We start from the raw sequence: 16,212 nt of genomic DNA on the forward strand, positions 1-16,212 counted from the left end.
AATGAAAGTCTCTCAGTCTGTCGTTTACAGGTGGGAAACGGACCTGGATCAATTCTCCACGGGCAGCAGTCGGAAGAAAATTATAGGTTAAAATCATTAGAAACAAAAATGGAAACACCCAGCCAGAATTTTGGCTGAATTGTTTTGCAGTTTCCCGTTCTCATCCTGAACAAGCAAGCTCCAAGGAAGCTAATCTCTCCCTGAAGACACAGAGTGCAGTTCCAGAAGCATGAGCATGAACATCAACAATGGGCAGAAGTCCTAGAGACAATACCGGAGTTCTGAGCAGAGAGGTCCAGCAGCGCTGTGGGCAAACGGCATCACAAAGAGAAGATCCACCATCTAGATTGGATGGATGGAGATGCGTTTCCAGCAAGCTGCAACCTCACTGTGTGTGAAGGACTTTTGAGAAGACTGTCTGAGTTTGACATTTGCCATGTTTGGAGCAAGATGGCAATGAGAGAGACAGTGGGACAAAGAGATACACGGGACAAAGCTGAAGAGAACTGACTGCTATTGGACTGAAAAGTGGGAGAAAAGAGCGGAGAGAAAAGGAGCACGTGATGACTGAGGCTGCTGCTTTAGTTTGGGGAATTAAATTGGGTTAAGGAATCCGGGGAGACAAACGACTGCCTGGAAGTGGAGGGTTGACACAGGGTCCAGACCACCACAAAAGGGGGAGGAAGACAAGCACTGAGGTATGCAAGAGTACTGGTAGAAAAATGAAGAGACAACACCACACCTTCACATGATATGCACTAGAGATAACACAAAATCATACATAAAGTGTAACACATTAAAAGAGGGCATTTGTAGAAGGGGTTAACAACACACAAGACACCTGTGGTTGCCGATGGTAACCTGCAAACATTTGGGGTTTAGCTGTGTCTGACTATGACAGAGTTTTTCATTTAAGATGTTTCTGAAACAAACTTAGGAGTGAACGGAGTGTTCTTGTTTCAGAAAACGGGGGAAGGTACATAAAAGGATACATAGAAATAGAAAATGTATTAACCCGACTAACACACACACACGCGCGATCAGCTCACTAGGATCAAACACAATTTTAAGAAGGTAATATTGTTACCAGCATCCTGTCTGGTTTATCGAGTGGGTTGAGAAGTGATACATAGATTGAATCAGTATTATTTTGGGGAAGATGATAGCAGGGGTGAACAGAATCCTGCACCCAGAGTTTAAATGAGTGAAACTAGCAGATTTTTTGCTAATGTTTGTTTTGCTTTTGTTTCTGAAGTACGGGGAAAGTTTTACCATGGCACCAAGTTTAGATTTGGTATTTTTTCACTTATAAGAGTGACAAGTCCTAAGACTGGGCTTCTGTATTTTTATTTACTTTTGTTTTTCAGTTTTATCTTTTATTTGTTCATTTTATTTTTATTTTATTTTTATTTTGAACAGTGCACTGATTTTGTTTGTGAATTTCTTTTCTTTAAGCAGATCTGCACGTTGGGAATTAAAAGCGCTACACGTCGTCCAGAAAGTTGTTGCAAGTGAGTTTCTCCACATTAAAATGGGCTCTGGAGAAAGCCACTTATCTGGGACAATTAGAATATGAGGGTCCCAGCCTAAGAAGGATTCAGCGAGGTAATCCGATCTAAAGGTCTTCTTTTTCTTTTTGAAATGACGTCATTTTGCTGAGGGTGGAGATCAAATGCGACGATGGTTTCCACTATCAGAAAAGAAAGAATGTATGGATGAATGAGTGGAAATAAAACAAACTGACTGACTGGTAAAAGCTGACAAAAGCTGATGAGACTTGACCACGACTCAAAGTTAACCTCCACCTAGACAGGACGAAAGGGTGGATGAATTTATGTGTGTTTCTTTTACAGGAGCAGAAAGATGACAGCAACATCCGAGGTTGCGTGAGCTTTGGCCTGCCGATTTAACTTTTAGATGCCACTTTCTGTGTTTGTAAATTTACCAGGGGTGTGTTATTCATGGGTTTGTGTTGTGTGTTGCTCACAGAGATTACTGTGAGAAAGTGTATACATCTGCGCAGCGCTAACATTTGCATTTTCTTCTCTACAGCATTACAGTTCTTCATGTGGTTTGATCATGTGATTCACCACTGGACAATTGATTGACGTTTGGTTTTCTACTACAGGATTTCTGGGCTTATGTGTGAAGAAACTGTGTTTATAGGTTATGACACCTGATCACCGGGATGGTCAATGTGTGTTGCTAATGTTTGTTTTGCTTTTGCTAAGGGTGCATGTGGAGGATTTGGTAGAAAACAGACAAGTGTCATGAGGAGATGCAGTGGTTATGGAATAGTTCAACATGGAGCTCACTAGCTGGCCACTTTTTGAGCTCCTAGTGATAAATGGGTGGAGTGACATTGCTTAAGGAAAGTCACTGAGTAAATTGGGATGATTCATGATTGGGGACAAATTAGGGTAATAATAGTGAGTTAATGATTGGAGAAAACCTGAACATGATACTTGTCTGTTGTGCTGAATACTTTATTGCTCTCATGATCTATAGTTGGTTGTAAATAAGAAGTTTGATTTAACAGATTTGGTTTGCAGGATACAGGCTCCAGGTTGAGCTGGGAGTTAAACGGGCTTAACATGTACCTGTTGACTAATGGTTTTACACAAGGTTACAGGTTGGCAGGAGATTGTTTTAGAGAGAAGGTGCAACATTCTTGTACATGTCTCATTGGGGAGTGAATGAAACATGGAGGACGCCATGTGCAAGAGGAGGTGAGTATCATAAAGTGTAAAGGTCACTCCTCGGGGACTGGCATGGTGGCCAGAGGAAATCAGGAAGCCGATCGAGCGGCGAAAGAGGCAGCCGGCTATAAAGCACTACGGCAGATCGTGCAAATAAGTGTGGAGGAAGAAGTCGGAGTCAACATGTTGGAGGAGGCCAGGAAGGCCCAAGAGGAGGCGGCCCCGGAAGAGAAGGGGGTCTGGAAGAGTCGAGGAGCATGGGAAGAGGGAGGTATCTGGCGAGGACCTGACGGACGACCGGTGTTGACCGCCAACCTAGCGGAACAGAGGATTGCAGAAGCACATGGGCTTGGCCATGTGGGTGTGGCCCAGATGGAGAGACATCTGTGCCATTGGTGGCATCCCTTTTTGAGGGATATGATTAAGGTAAAAGCTAGGACGTGCCTGATCTGTGGGAGGCACAATCCAAAGCCAGTGATTAAACCAGAGGCAGGTAAGTTCCCCATTCCAGAAAGACCAGGGGAAGAGATTGTCATTGATTTCACTGACATGATTGATGTGGGACCGGGAGGAGTCCGGTATTTGCTGGTGAGTGTGGATGCTCTGACGGGGCTAAATTGGGTTGCAGCCCTGCCAATTGCATTGATGATAATAAGATGTTGTGTTAATCAATCCACAGGTTTCACACCATATGAGCTGTTGACAGGACGACAGTTTCCAGGTCCTTGGACAACAGTCCCGGCGGAAGAAAGTATAAAAAGTAATAGAAAGCATGCTGAATGTTGGAAAGAATTAAAAGCTCTTGTGTCTAGTTTCACACAACAGGTTGGTGTGGGGGTGAATGCGGTGGACAGGTCCCTCCCCGACGCCAAGGCGGTGTGGCTGAAGGTCATTAAGCGAAAGTGGAGAGATCCGAGGTGGACGGGGCCATTCGAGGTGACTGCTCGTACCACCAGTGCGGTTCGGCTGAAGGGAAAGGGTGAGACCTGGTTCCATTGGTCTCAATGCGCAGTGGCGGACGAGAGCTTACTCGAGATAAGCTCCACCCAGAGTAACACGGGGGGGAACATAGAGGCAGAATAATCCTCTCCCCCTGTGCAGCGGTTCTCCCCAGCAGTCTACCTGGGGAGACGAAGAAAGAAGAGGAGCGTCACGCGCCAAGCATCAATTCATTCCAGGCTCATGATAGGCTAGGGCTCTAGTCTAAAGTAATTGATAGTTTAAAGGAGTCATAATAGTTTTGTACGTTAATCACATACTTTTATACTCGTAATCTTATACTCTTATTACGAAGTTTAAAGTAAAAGTAAAAGAGCCTGGGAACGGTGATCATGAAATTGTGGGAAAATTGGAAATTAACGGGAATGTTGGGGTTGATAAGTGTTGTAACGTGTTTGTTTGTTCATTGGCAGACAGGTGAATTGCCCAGACGCAGAGGTCTGTCCGCTCCGGCTTTGAAAGTGTGTTTCTATGGATAACTCCAAATAAAAATGTTGATCGCATTAACTATGTTCATTATAATGTGCTGAGACTCTCTAATCTCACTAGGGACGCGGTAGAAGGCCTTGGGGAACAATTGGGACCGACGTCGTTAATGGGAATCCAAAATCGAATGGCCCTTGACATGTTGTTGGCTGAGAAGGGTGGTGTGTGTGCCATGTTTGGGGACATGTGCTGTACTTTTATACCCAACAATACGGCCCCAGACGGTACGGTTACTAGAGCGCTTGAGAGTCTGAAAATGTTATCTAAAACCATGCATGAGCAATCAGGTGTGAACACTGGACTGGGAGACTGGTTCACGTCTGTCTTTGGGCAATGGAAGAGTGTTGTTATGTCTGCCATGTTTTCTTTTGTTGTTTTTCTTGCTATATTAATGATCGGATGTTGTCTCATCCCTCTGGTCCGGCGAGTTTTAGTAAAGATGCTGGAGAGGGCCCTGAGCTCGGGCTCAGCTGGTTCAGCGGCGCCTGAGTCGATGATGCCCTTGAAGGAGATTGTAGGCTGGACGGGGAGTGAGACAAATCCTGGTGTAGGTTGGTCTCGCAAGCGAGCCCAAGAGGAGGAGTTGTCACGTAATGGAATGTTATTTTACTGTTATTATGTTATTTTTCTGTCACTGTGTTATTATTCACGTGCACGGTCATTATTTCATCATTATTTCATTAGTCTGCATCACTTATCATTATCATTATCAGGTTATCATCCTTATTATCATGTATCATTTACCACTCAGTATATTTGCCAGAGCACGCAGAAGGACACATTCTAGATGCAATGCTTCATCATGCATAGCACCAGTATAGTGGTGGGTCCACAGAAAGTCAGATGAGGACGCTGAACTTTCGGTGGCCGGGGCATATAATAAATCACACTTTCACACTCGAGTACACAGTTGATATGTTCCCAGACGCTGATGATGGGAAACATCTGGTTTCAAGTCTGGGAAAGGGTTGTTGTTGTTCTGAAGAAGATGATTTCCAGGAATTGTTCTGACGTCATAAAGGCTATAAAGCTTTCTGTATTGGGGCTGAACGGGGAAGACCGGCTTCCCGCACTGTGTAATACGTGTGTGTTTAATAAATCACTTTTTGGACACTCCCTAGGACTCTGTCTGCGCTTACTTTTCCTTCCAAATCAAAAAGAACTTTACAAAATAGAGAGCTTCGCTTTTACACTCAGCTCCCTCTTCACCACGACGGACCGGTGCAGCGTCTGCATTACTGCAGCTGCAGCCCCAATCCGTCTGTCGATCTCCGGCTCCCTTCTCCCATCACTCGCGAACAAGACCCCGAGATACTTATCCTAGCAAACCAGCTAAAAATAAATAAATAAAAAACAACTATATGTGCTGTTCAAGATTCATCTGGGAACACAATATATGAACCGAAACAAATAAACAACATTTTCAGGGATTTCTATAAAACGTTGTATTCACCACAAATAAACACATCTAAAAAGGAAATTGATCAGTTTTTAGACAACATAACTCTCCCAAAATTATTAGACTCTCAAGCAATGGCACTGGATTCGCCACTGACATCAGGTGAACTCCAGGAAGCCCTGATAAGTATGTCCAATAATAAGGCTCCAGGTCCAGACGGCTTTCCTGCAGAATTCTACAAAGAATTCTGGACGATTCTAGCACCAATTTTTTACAGAACGTTGTTAGAAATCAAAGAAAAGGGCAGACTTCCATCAAATATGAATTCTGCAAACATTAATCTCCTGCTAAAACCAGGCAAAGACCCTGTATATCCCTCAAGCTATCGTCCAATATCCCTTATAAATGTAGACCTCAAAATAATCTGAAAAGCTCTCTCGAAGAGACTAGAGAAAATAACCCCCCTCTTAATTCATCCTGACCAAACTGGTTTCATAAAAGGTAGGCACTCATCAACAAATGCACGTAGATTGCTTAATTTGATAGACTACTCATACAGTAAAAACCTTGAAACTACAATATTTTCCTTAGATGCAGAAAAAGCGTTTGACAGAGTTAACTGGAAATTTCTATTTGCAACTTTACACAAATTTGGTTTTGGATCTTCTTTCATCAACTGGTTAAAAATATTATATAATTCCCCAACAACTTGTGTCAGAACAAATGACCAGACATCCTCCAGCTTATGTCTCCTGAGGGGCACCAGGCAGGCATGCCCACTCTCCCCTTCACTGTTTGCAATTTTTATCGAACCACTAGCAGCAGCAATTAGACAGAATTCAGCAATTAATGGCATAAAATGCAAGAACGTGGAACATAAAATCAGCCTTTATGCGGATGATGTGTTACTCTTTCTCCAAAATTCACAAACCAATATCTCTGGGGTGATTGAATCAATAAACTCTTTTGCAAGAATATCAGATTACTCAATTAACTGGTCAAAATCTACAGTCCTTCCGATTAATTGCTCCTTCCATAATTCCTCTTCTACTCCACTGCAATCGGGAAATATAAAATATTTAGGTATTAATATTTCTCCCAAGCTTGCAGATCTAACTAAATTAAACCATACCCCACTTTTAAAGAAAGTAGAAGGTGATCTGGCTAGATGGAAATGTCTACACATATCACTCATGGGAAGGGTTGCTGCTATAAAAATGATGGTATTACCAAAAATAAATTCATTCAAATTTATTCTCAATGATCCCAACTAAACCGCCGCAAGATTGGTTCAGATCTCTAGATTCATATATGTCCAAATTCCTTTGGAAAAATAAGCCCCCACGTATAAGCTTAAAAACACTACAAAAGACCAAGGATAAAGGAGGATTAGAACTACCTAACTTTAAGCACTACTTCTTAGCCAACAGGCTTCAGTTTATCTCAGGATGGCTAAAACATACCCTCTTAGATGAACCTTGGCTAGATGTAGAACAAGCACTTTGCAATAATCTAGAGATTTCAGATCTACCATTTATCAGCTCAAACATCCAACGACATGAATGCTTCAAAAGCATCAACATCAGCTCTTCTCTGACAGCATGGTGGGAGTTTCTGAAGTTGACAGAGTCTTCATTAATCCCATGCAAACGTACACCTATCTGGAACAACCCTGACATATTACAAAACAATAATATGATAAACTTTTCAGATTGGAGTGGTAAAGGAATCAAATATGTAGAACATATACTAGAAGGAACAGAATTTATTTCATTTGACAGACTAGTTACACAATATGGGATCAACAAGAAAAGATTTTTAGAATATCAACAAATTAAATCCATAATAAAAAAGAAATTTAAACCGGGTCAAGTTGAACTACAAACACCACGAAGTCTCGTTCAATTTCTTACTCTTAAAACCCCCAAATTACTATCCAAAATATACAGAATGCTTTCTAAAACAGATGAATCAATATCACTTCCTATTGCAAAATGATTTATCAGTTAACTTAGACCAAAACTTCTGGTCTCAGATTTGCTTAAAAACCTTTCATCTAATCAGAAATCCCAGTCTTCAATTAATTCAATACAAAATACTACATAGAGTGCACTATACAGGTCATCGGATGTTCAAGATGGGCTTTACGTCTACCAACAACTGCTCACACTGCCAAACCAATTCACCGGACAATTATATCCACGCTCTTTGGTTCTGTCCACCAGTTCAGAAGTTTTGGCGCGAGATATGTGAAGACTTATCAAAGTGTCTGAAATGTAACATTCCAACTTCCCCCTTAGTGTGTTTGTTGGGCAACTTAGATAATGTCACTTCAGAAAAGAATATAGCCCATATGGTTTTTACTGCCCTATGCATAGCCAAGAAAACAGTCCTCATGAACTGGAAAAATAAAAACAATCTTAATTCTAACCAATACAGAAATTATCTATTAGATTACATTAGTCTTGATACAGCCTCTGCCACCACATTAGATCAATCGCTCTGGGCTCCTTTGATCAGCTCCATCACCTAGTGGGGATGGGGGGTCATAGTTTGGTCTCTCCTTCACTGTTGTGATTGGTGTGGGGGTAGGGTCGGGCTTAGGGCGTCGAGAGGTTCCCCGGGAGCATCTTCCTTGGGGGGCTCAACCCGGGGTAGCTGTCATGGCCAAGTAGGGGCTCTGTTGGCTCTTAGGTGACGGTTTCCTCGTGGCTGCGTGCAGCGGGGCTAGGGGAGGGTCTATGCTGACGGACGGGGGTTACTGACCTGGTAGCCTGGCTGCCCCTGGGTGGGTCCGGGACGGGCGTGAGGTTCTGGGGGCGCTCCGGCTCTGGCCTGGGGCCCTGGCCGGGCCTCGGGGGCTTGGGTCCTGGTTGGTGTGTTGCCGGGGTTGTGGGCGGGTGGGTGTATGGGGGCCCAGCCCTGGCGCGGGGTGCCACGGTGCGTCGAGCCACCTGGGGGGCTCTTCAACTGGTGGTGGTGGTGGTGGGGGGGGGGGGGTTGTCACATCTTGCAGGAGCTTTTCTCTCTTCAACTCTCTCTGCAAGAGGGGGAGATACGGGAGAGGTGGAGGAAGATCTCAGCCTGGGCGTCTATTGTCTTATGTAGTCTGGAAGATGAGTGGATGATGGGGTGGGTGCAGTTTTCTCTGTGGTGGGGTCAGGTGGGCTGTCCCGGGCTCTGTGGGGCCGGGTGGCACTGCTGCACTGGGCCCCGGTTCGGATGGGCCTGGGCTCCCTTTCCCTGGCGGGTCGCGGAGTATGGGGGTGCCTACTGGGGTCAGCGGGGGAGCTGGCCCCAGGGAGGGGTCACTTGCCCCTCCCTTCCTTCCCTCCCCATCTCCAGCTGCCTCCCTCTTCCCGCTCCACCACAACCACCCACACATGCAGGGCCTTGGAGTAGGGGTGTGTCACCAGGGTACAGAGGAGGTAACCCCCCCCCCCCCCCCCCCCCCCCCCGTCCCCTTCTGGCTGCCTCTGCCTCAATTTTATCCCACAACTTAGACATTCACATTACTCACACTCTCATAAATACACCTTAGAACACACATACATCAACACTACAATGAGCGGGTGGAGGGAGGTTAGGAGTCTTCTCTCACCCCCCGTTCTCTGCGACCTGCTGGAGCGGGGGGGCTAGGAGGAGGAGTTGGCCGTCCGACTGGGGTCCGGAATGTGGGGCCTCCCTGCTGCTGCGGAGTCGGGACGGTCTGCTTCTCCCCACCGCAGGGAAAAGGGTAGCACCACCTGGGTCTGGGTGCAGTTCCACCCTCCAGGGGCAAGGGTACCTAGACCCGGTTTGTAGAGTACGCTTGGGGAGTGTGATTGTGTGTACAGCGTCTCTTTATGTCTGTCTCCACGTTGGTTGAGTGTGGAGTAAGTGCATATGAGAGCATGAGGGTGGGAATGGATGTTTGTATCTGTGTGTGCCTGTATGTCTGTGTCTATATGTCAGGTTGGGTATCAGACGCCACCTCTCTGGGGACATCTCAGGCCCTCCAAGGTTTGGAGGCCTATCTCCCCCCACCACTTCCCCTGCCGGGGGCGGACTCCCTCAGACATCGGTGCGTTGGTGGTTCTTTGTGTCCGGGGATGGGCGTCCAGGTACACACCGGCTCACTCCTTGGAAGCTGCTTATCGGGGCCTGGAGCCTGGGGCTCGCTCAGGCCACTTCGGAGGTGGGGTGACCCCGGCCTCTTGGCCTGTGGCTTGGTCACTCAGGCACAGCTGGCTGCCAGCGGAGCTCACGGGCACGTCACTGCAACCCCCCCTGGCTTCTGCTCCGTGGCTGCTGAATGACCCCTCATCTGGGACTCTCCTCAGCTCTTTCTGGGACAGTGGCTCAGCTGCCCCTCTGTTGGTCTTCCTTGGTCTCTTGTGTTCTGGGGGACTCTGGATGTCTGGAGTTTGGATCTCCTCCATACCTGCTTCATGCCCTGGAGGACGGGGCAGTGGCCCCCCACACCCTCTAGCAGATCATTACATGAAGGAACCTTTTAAAAAACAAGCGCGTCCATGCTCACAGGTGTACACACGGGTGCTCACACACACAAACTACACCCTTTTTGGCTCCTACCTCAAAGCACGCTGTGCTGTCGATCTTACGTGCTGCACAATAATGTTTAATATTTAGTATTTACTGTCATATTCCCATAGATCATTGTGATGTTGTTTATTCTATTACTCTCGTTTTCTTCTGCTTGTTTTCTTTTTTCTTTCTCAACAGGTGATCCAGGTGATCGATATATGTTTTTTTGTTTGTTTGTTTTTTTTCTGCTTATTCTGTTGGTTTTTGTTTTTTGCCCTTCTCCCCCATCCCTCTTCTCAACTGTTTTTCTTTCCCTCTTTCTTTCTCCCTTTTCTTTCCCCCAGTCAAGTCTGTCCCGTATTCAGCAAGTGAAAATAAAATAAATAATAAAAGGTGAATCAAATGGACCATTACGGCAAAGCTGGGATGGTCAATTTGGTAAAGAAAATTCGTTGGGCATCTTTCTTCGCCTTTAGACAATAATTCTGATGGCAAAAGAGCCAAACGGGACAGGCAGAAAAAAAAAAAAAAAAAAAAAAAAAAAAAAGAAACATGGAGTGGATGGGCGTGTTCATGTCTGCCCACAGAGGACAGAAAACACCATCATTTTCAGATAAACAACACTTTTTAACAATCCCAGCACTGAATCATGCACATCTGAACTCGTGCAGCAGACTCTCAGTAAATGTGAGCTCAGATGTAAAATCCCTCATGTTTCTAAAATGACTGCACATGCCTGTTTGTCAGCAGTGGTGTTATAGTAATAATATAAGTTTAATAATATTACTTTTGTACAAGGGGAAGTGTTTGCTATGTGCCAGGGAGCTGGGATATAACAACAACACCTCATCCATGCTTAGGCACTACAGAGCTTTGCATGAGGATAAGGGGAACACCGATTGTGGAGCAAGACCAGGTGAGCCATCAAATGCCATGATAATATAGCATGCAGTAATGTTACTAAATGATATAACAATATTTTACAGCTGTAATAAGCTACGTGTGTGATATTTATATTTGTGCTTTGTTTTTGTTGTCTTTCCTCAGGAAAACAATCTCAAATAGATGAAGACCTGGTTAGCATGGTGATTGAGGACTCCCAGCCATTTAGCATTGTGGAGGACAAAGGATTTAAAAGATTTGTTAAATCATTAAATCCTAGCTATGTTCTCCCCACTAAAAAGGTCATAAAAGCAGTGAAAATTTAGTTTTTACAGAATAAAATGTGAATAGGGAGGACTGAGGCCTCAGTGTGTAGCTGTCCATACCTCAACGTTACAAAAGCACAACCACTGTCCACACTCCAACCTCACCTCACCTCACAGTAAATGATCATTTCCATTTTAAACATTTCCAAATGATCATTTTCCATATTGCCAGTATAAATATACACAGTATACTGCATCACTACAATATACATGTTTTACACACTCCTTTTGTTGTTGACATTTACAGGCTGTGTGCAAACGGCCACACTCTTCAAATTCATGCCAACTAATATTTTTACATCCAGTAGGTGTCCTACTAGAGCAAATGAAGCTTCAAGATGCTTTGCACTGGAGTGAACCAACTGGATGAAAAGCTTCAGTGCTTCATGAAGCTTCATCTGCCCATCACTAGCAGTGACACAGCAGCACTCGTCCACCCTCACTTAAATAGGATGTAGAAACATAGATGATGTTATATACTGGTAATTATTAATTACCCTTCCCCAAACCTGGAGTTAATACATATCACTGTAACATCTATCAGGAACAATGATGTCATCATCCACTGACCTGCCTCCAAACACCAAACATGGAAGTTACCAAAGAGCTTCGTCTGAGCTGCAGGGCCTGAAAACAGGCCATCGTTTTCTGGAAGGAAGCTTGATGATGTCATCAGATATATGCACAGGTGTGTAGTCATCAGAGGCTGTGAGAATATAATAAAACAATGCTGGGGATCTGAAGACACAGAGGGAAAACAAAACATACTTCCTGTTTCTGCACACCTTCATCATCATCATCATCATCATGATCATCACATGGCTGACACATCAATGCAGCAACAGGTGGTTAAACCTTTACCAGGTAACATCCTGTAATAACTGAGCCACTGAAGCATCCTGCATTGGAGCCATCATACATCACATGACCAGGACCAGGACTTTTATTGGTCCGTACTGTGTTATCATGTGTGACCTGTTTGAAGAGCAGTCTGAAAACATGTGTGTGTGTCACATGACTAAGGTGAGAACTGGGACAGGTGAGCTCTTCTTGTTGGGATCTTCAGTCACTCAGACTCAGAGGCAGGAAGGTTACTGAGTGTGTGGAGCTGGTGGAGGTCAGGTCACCTGTCAGAGAAGATGAATTATTGTCCAATCAGGTTTGTGTCTGATTCCTGTAGAGGACACGTCGCTGTGAGAGTCTCCTCACTTTCACAGCTACCTCAGAGAGCATGAAGCCAACAGTAACCTGTGTGTGTGAACAGCTCTGAGCCCACAAACCACACCTGCAGCAGTCTGAACACCAACCGTGTGACGCTGCAGCTCCTTAAAGAGATCCTGCTTCTGTTCCTGTGGAGGATTCAAATAAAGATGGTGGTGCTGGAAGGTTTGTATTATTTTGCACGTTGGCTTCTTTTTCACTGGTTTTCGGTCCAGTACTTGTACCTGAGTGTTTAAAGATGACAGAAGAAGAGCTTTGAATGTTCTCCAACAAGCCCACAGAACTCCTCCTGCTGATCCTTACAGACATGAAGATGCTGTAACACTAGTTTGCATTTTAACAGCAGAAACTATACATCACAAACCAAGGATTACTTTAGTCTGACAAAGATAGTAATGACAGAAAGGAATGCATTGTTTTCTTAGTGCAGGGTTAGCTTTTACCTTTCCACAGCGAACAAACACACATGAAATACTTGTTGGAGGTTTTCATGTAAAGACTCTGAAACGATCCTGTTGAATCATCGTGCAGAGATCAGTGTGGAGGGTTATTATGGCAGCAGATCATCAGTGGAACACCACCTTCAGGTAATGAGACCTGCTGTGATGGTCTGATGGAGGCACTCTGTGTTTCTATGCAGGTGCTTTAATGCACTGGCAGTGTGCTTGGATCATTGTCATGCTGAAGCTGATGTTTCCAGATGTTCGTGCATGCTGGCTCAGACTCTGACCTGCAGCTGAAACCATGACAGAGCCTCCACCGTGCCTCACAGATGGCTGCAGACTCTTAGAGTTGGACCTCCTTCTGACCTTAAAAGGTCAGGAACACTTGATCAACACTTGGAAGTGTTTTTTTCCAAGTGTTGATGAGCTCTGCTGAGAGCCTATTATTTTATTCCACTGCTCTCGTGTCAGCCAATCGGTGAAGCTCTAGACAGCTCTTGTCCCGCCTTTGCACCAGCTCCCATATTTCCGGTCTCTAACTTTCTAAACGGAGGGTTTACTGAGCTGCAGCGTAAGCACTGAGTGTCCCACTGACAGCGGTAAGCTAAATGTGGCTAATTAGTCACGTGATGTACGGAGCGTGTTTAGTGTCTCTGAAATGTGCTGTTGTTATGCTAATTGGATCGTTAGGGATAGCTCAGTAGGTAAAAGCAGATGCCCCATAATCGGAAGGTCGGGGTTCGAATCCCCTGAATGGCTACCCTGAGGTACCCCTGAGCAAGTTCACGTCCCCACACACTGCTACCCGGGCGCCGCCTGGTGGCTGCCCACTGCTTCACTGAGTGAATGGGTTAAATGCAGAGAAGAATTTCCCCACAGGGATTAATAAAGTATACATATTATTTTTTCTTTGTGATTATATATACAGTGAGTTATTTCTGATGGATGTAATGAATGTTTACCATGAAAGTGAATTAAAGGTGACTATAGTTCCTGAATATTTGAAGCCTTGTGGGAAATCTTTAATATTACTGCAGGTTACAAATGAACTTTAATCCTGTGAACTTTGAACCTTGACCTTTCAATGTTGTACAACTTGAGTGAACTGATGATAGCTTATCTGTAGTTCCTGCAGTGTGTCACTACTTTAGTTTAATCTGTGAGGCTTTTCCTTAAACTGGTCGTGACATGTTTGACCTTGTTCATAGGTCAGGTTTTTATATGGGACCAAGCCAAGGACGAGTTACATGATTCCAGATCCCAGAGTGTTCCAGTGTTCACTGGATGGTGAGCTACCCAAGATCCTAGAAGGCGATATACGTACACCAGGGTTTTAATAGTTTTGCAATTTTCATTAGTTTTTATTTTTATTTAGTTTTGACTTAAGATTTTCAATTTTATATCCGTTTTAATTAGTTTTTACCAATTGTTTGCTAGTTTAGTTTAGTTTTTATTTTTTGAAAATCCTTAGTTTCAGTTTAGTTTTGATTAGTTTCAGTTATAGTTTTGATTAGTTTCAGTTATAGTTTTAGTTGTGTTTGCAATAATTAAGTGTAACAAAAATCCCAGTTTCATCATATCAGTCATTCTCTTCTGCTTATCCTTGGGTATGTTGCTATTCCAGCTACATACCCTGCACCCTGGACAGGTCGCCTGTCTGTCGCAGGGCTAACATGCAGAGACAGACAACTCACATTCCCACCTATGGGTTCTTTAAATAAATAAATAAAGGCAGATGAACAACCATTGATACCAGGCAACTATAAAACGTATATCTTGGCCCCAATGAGACTATTAACTCTTGCAGCACCGGGTGTTCGTAATTTTGGTTCAAGTGAATTGATAAACTTTTTGAAGGTAATTGACTCACACAGTTGTGTAGATATCCCCGTCCTGTTGTCTCGGGATGCATCACGCTGCCTTGCCTGGGGTTAGCTTCTGTTTTCTGGGGATGAGGGTTGAGTGTGCTCCCTTACCTTCTCAAGGTAAGCTAGGTTAGCCTTCTTGTGTGAGCTTTTCAAGTGCACTTTAAGGTTTGTGGGATTTTTTTCCCTTTAGAAATGTCCCTCATAATTTGTCTCTTTCCACTACAAGACACTTGCTTTATCCAAAACACAGTCATATTCAAAGTAATCCCAAATTGGACTCTGGCGCTTTCTCCCGACTTTTCCTGACATGATTCTGCGCATGGACGGAGCAGCAACACAGACGACTCGACTAACGTACTTGCCACCTGCTGGCATAATGAGACACAGCAAGAAAAAAATCTGGAAACTAAACTTCATTTTCACCCTTGACTCTTGTATGAAACGCACACATCAACGAAAACTAAACACATTTTTGCTATAAATTCAGTTAATTTTAGTTAGTTTTGTGAACACTCATTCCAGTTTTAGTTAGTTTTCCTTTTTTTGTTTTTATTTTTATTTCCGTTAACGAAAATGTTTTTTCACTTCTAGTTTTCGTTATTTCGTTAGTTTTCGTTAACGATAATAACCTTGACATACACACTCACTCATTCACACATTGATGGACTGCAGCCCTCTGCTGTACAAGTAGCACAATCACACATACACTCATCGGACGGACTCTGTTGGGATACACCTGTTTCGTCACAGGCTCCACTGCTACCATTTGGACTTAAGAAGATTAATTTTCTACTTGTGCAAAATTTTATTTTATTTTTTTTGTTACTTTGGGGGAAATTTCATATATTTGAAGTCTTTGTTAAAACATGTTGTAATTCATTGTTGTTTAAAAATATCTTAAAAAGGCTTAAAATCACTAAAGCTACTTTAAAAACAAACAACCGTGTTTTGTCTGGTCATTCCTGCTCCAAGAGCCACTCTTACTCTCCTGGCACTAGCCCAAGTTACCCATCACCTCGGTTATTATCTATTGATAATGTATATAACCCACATGTCTGCTACACAGCACACACATAACAATGTACACGTTATTTTCTCTTGTAAACGTTATCAGCTCAGCAAATTCTTCATAAATGATCATTTAGTGTGAAACGGTTTGCTTCATGTGGATTGAAGCACGTGTGTCTGAGTCCTTTAAAACTTCACACACATCACATCTGTAAATGTTCATGCGTGTGGATCATATCGGACAAATTTGCAGCTCTTTGGACACAGATTTGCCTCCATGTTTCAGAGTCCTGTCCATCTTTGGACCCACGTGTGAGCAGCTTTCTCAGCGTGACCTGGATGGCTGCCTGCAGC

At 43.9% G+C, this 16,212-nt stretch overlaps 1 protein-coding gene across 1 annotated transcript in view; it reads left to right on the forward strand.

Moving 5' to 3' along the window:
• The first annotated feature begins 2,696 nt into the window (after positions 1-2,696).
• The window catches only part of LOC148094577 (uncharacterized), a 45,936-nt gene continuing 32,420 nt past the window's right edge, over positions 2,697-16,212 (forward strand). Inside the window, exons 1-2 of the mRNA XM_087837542.1 lie at positions 2,697-3,192; positions 3,379-3,773. Coding sequence (XP_087693668.1) covers positions 2,697-3,192; positions 3,379-3,773 — 891 coding nt within the window. The remainder of the gene's footprint in view (positions 3,193-3,378; positions 3,774-16,212) is intronic.

The sequence above is a fragment of the Neolamprologus brichardi genome, unplaced genomic scaffold, assembly GCF_056152115.1.
Source record: "Neolamprologus brichardi isolate AB-2024 unplaced genomic scaffold, ASM5615211v1 NODE_ptg000036l+_length_2141236_cov_1, whole genome shotgun sequence".
Taxonomy (NCBI): Eukaryota; Metazoa; Chordata; class Actinopteri; order Cichliformes; family Cichlidae; genus Neolamprologus; species Neolamprologus brichardi.